This window comes from Sesamum indicum, linkage group LG3, assembly GCF_000512975.1.
Source record: "Sesamum indicum cultivar Zhongzhi No. 13 linkage group LG3, S_indicum_v1.0, whole genome shotgun sequence".
Taxonomy (NCBI): Eukaryota; Viridiplantae; Streptophyta; class Magnoliopsida; order Lamiales; family Pedaliaceae; genus Sesamum; species Sesamum indicum.
In genome coordinates this window covers 15,755,055-15,757,568 of record NC_026147.1, presented here as the reverse complement: position 1 = coordinate 15,757,568, position 2,514 = coordinate 15,755,055, and the positions used below count along the sequence as shown (strand labels likewise).

Genomic DNA, 2,514 nt, shown 5'->3' with positions numbered 1-2,514 from the left:
TTTCACCAAAGCTGAGCTTGCAATTAAACAGAGTAAAAATGTAATTTTCTAAGATGTTTAACCCCTTTTTAAATAATTGGTTCTGGAATTAAATTTTATTAAAATCATATGTAAAGTCGCAATTTGTAGCTTTTAGCTTGTCATAATTGTTTTTCATTTGATTGTCCATTTTGTCTGGACAGTGGCATATTTGGTTATAAAATATTTTATTATGTGAGATCGAATTTTGAATAATTGACTTAAAAAAAATGATTATGACGTATGGATTCACAATTTTCTAATTAATTATATAAATACAGGTTGTAGCTAAATTTCAAAATTTATCTCATTTTTAAAGTTAAAGACGGAATTAAAAATTTACTTAGCTGGCGTAATGGGTAATTAGATTAAACGGACAGAAGTGCATTAGTACTCGAAACACAAGATTTGCCTGCTCGATCACTGAGGCAAACAGACAAGAAATAATGTTTTAATTTCTTTATTAACTTTAAAAAATAATAATTTTGGAATTTAATTACAATGCGTATAGTCAATCATAGAACATATAAATTTAAAGGTGATTATTTCTTCTAAAATGAATTATTTCAAAATCAATTTTTCATAAATGAATTATTGGATGATCAATTATGCAACCGTAAACTGTTATAGCCATTTCACTAATACATTTTTACAATATAAAGAGAACAGGTGGAGCAAAACGTTATCCGATGGCAGTTCAGTAAATATTTCTAAAAACAGAGGGCATAACATCGGCCATCTGCTATAAAATCCACAATGCTCCCTCCCCAACAACTCCTTTCTCCATCCCCATTCCTCCCTCTCTCTCTCTCTCTATATGTATATATATATAAAATCTCGTTCCTCTCATCTGCAGCACTCCTCTCTCTCTCTCTCTCTCTCTCTCTCTCTCTTCAGCCACCGCCCACGGCGAAGCCCGCCGCCGCCTCCGCTCCAGATCCGCCGCCCGGAGATTTATAATTTCCGATAATCCCATTCTCCATCCGTTCAGTAAAATTTCTCTCGAATTCTTAAATAATTCTCTACGCCTTATATAAATAAAATCCAACTCCCCTTTTTTTTGTCAATTTTTTGGGTGAAAAATGGATATTTTTCAGCTCTATTTGCGCTTCTGATTCCTCAAGTTTTACGCTTTTCGTCTTTTTTATTTTTTTGTTATTTTGGTTAAACAATTTGCAGTATAATTTAGTTTAATTTTTCTCTGTCGTTTTCACTGAAATGACGGTTTTGTCCTTTTGCTGACGCGGCGTCCAATTTCACTTTTTTTTTTTTTTGTTTCCCTGAAATAAAATCAACGGCCAGGATGAGTTACCAATCTCGCAGATTAGTGATGCCAGGGGCGTCAAGGAAGCGGAAAGAGATGGAGGCCTTTTATTCTTCCACGTTGTCAAAGCCGTTAGTTCCGCCAACGGCCGTCAGTCGTGCCGTTAGTTGGACGAACCCAGCTACGACGTCGTGTAAAGGAGCAGAGCAGCAAGCGGTGTCGTCTAACCGCCTTTTAGCTGGCTACATGGCTTACGAGTTTTTAACAAAGGGAACGCTGTTAGGGCAGAAGTTTGACCCGGCTCGAGCCGGTGCTGTGCCGGTGAGCTTAGCTGAGTCGAAGAGAAGTAGGCTTAGCCTGAGTCATAACCAACCGTGTACGGAAGGCGAGCCGAACGGGAAGTCGAAGCCGCAGGGCTATGCTGAGGTGGCACAACTGCTGAGGAGCGAAGGGGCCCACATACCCGGAGTAGTCAACCCCACGCAATTAGCCAGGTGGATTCATATGTAGACTTGTGACACGTGGATCAATTTCTTTCGCTGCTGAAATGGTGGTCCATGTGATATTCGTGTAGCCGACCCTCATAGATTTCTCCCCGGTCCTCATGTGATGTATCGACAAACGTAGGTGCAGCTCAAACCCCTTCTCTCTCTCTCACACACACACACACACACATTGTCTTCTCTTAATCCTTGCGAATTAAGTCTGTCAATGCTTTTCCATCATTTCTTTTCTTTTTTTACGGTACTGAGATAACTCTATTTTTCTATTTCTTGCAACACTGGTGGGAGGAAAAGACTCGATTTTTATTCTAAATTTTATTTAGTGCAAATTACAACGAGCCCTTCTCAAATTTATGATAATTTTAAATATTTTTTCGATATTTAAAATTTATAAATACCCCAATAAGGTTATAACTAACTAGCAAATAATTCTTTGTGTCAACTAATTGTAGGGTATTTATTAGGATCTTTATAAATTGCACGAATATTTGTAATTTTTTAAGTAATAAGGAGGTATATATAATTTAGACAAATCTCAGTAGAGCCCTTGTAATTTACTTTTTTATTTAATATATAAACACTCCATATGTAAATAATTTTCTTCAATTAAAAAAAATACATAACTTTCATATAGATGATGAAGTCTATATATTAAATGGAAATAAATATATAATAGCATGATTTAGAATAAGAAATTTGGTAGATTAAAACTTTGGAGGTTGTAAGTAG

General features: G+C 36.1%; 1 protein-coding gene across 2 annotated transcripts; it reads left to right on the top strand.

Annotated features, from left to right (window-relative positions):
- On the top strand, positions 798–2,065 carry LOC105158477. Of its 2 annotated transcripts, none has more exons than XM_020692287.1 (2): positions 798–1,003; positions 1,321–2,065. In XM_020692287.1, the coding sequence occupies exon 2, from the start codon at positions 1,322–1,324 to the stop codon at positions 1,790–1,792; it is 471 nt and encodes a 156-aa protein (XP_020547946.1). In that variant the 5' UTR covers positions 798–1,003; position 1,321; the 3' UTR covers positions 1,793–2,065. The 2 variants fall into 2 exon arrangements, with proteins under 2 accessions (XP_020547946.1, XP_011073563.1); XM_011075261.2 differs by having other exon boundaries at positions 798–1,008.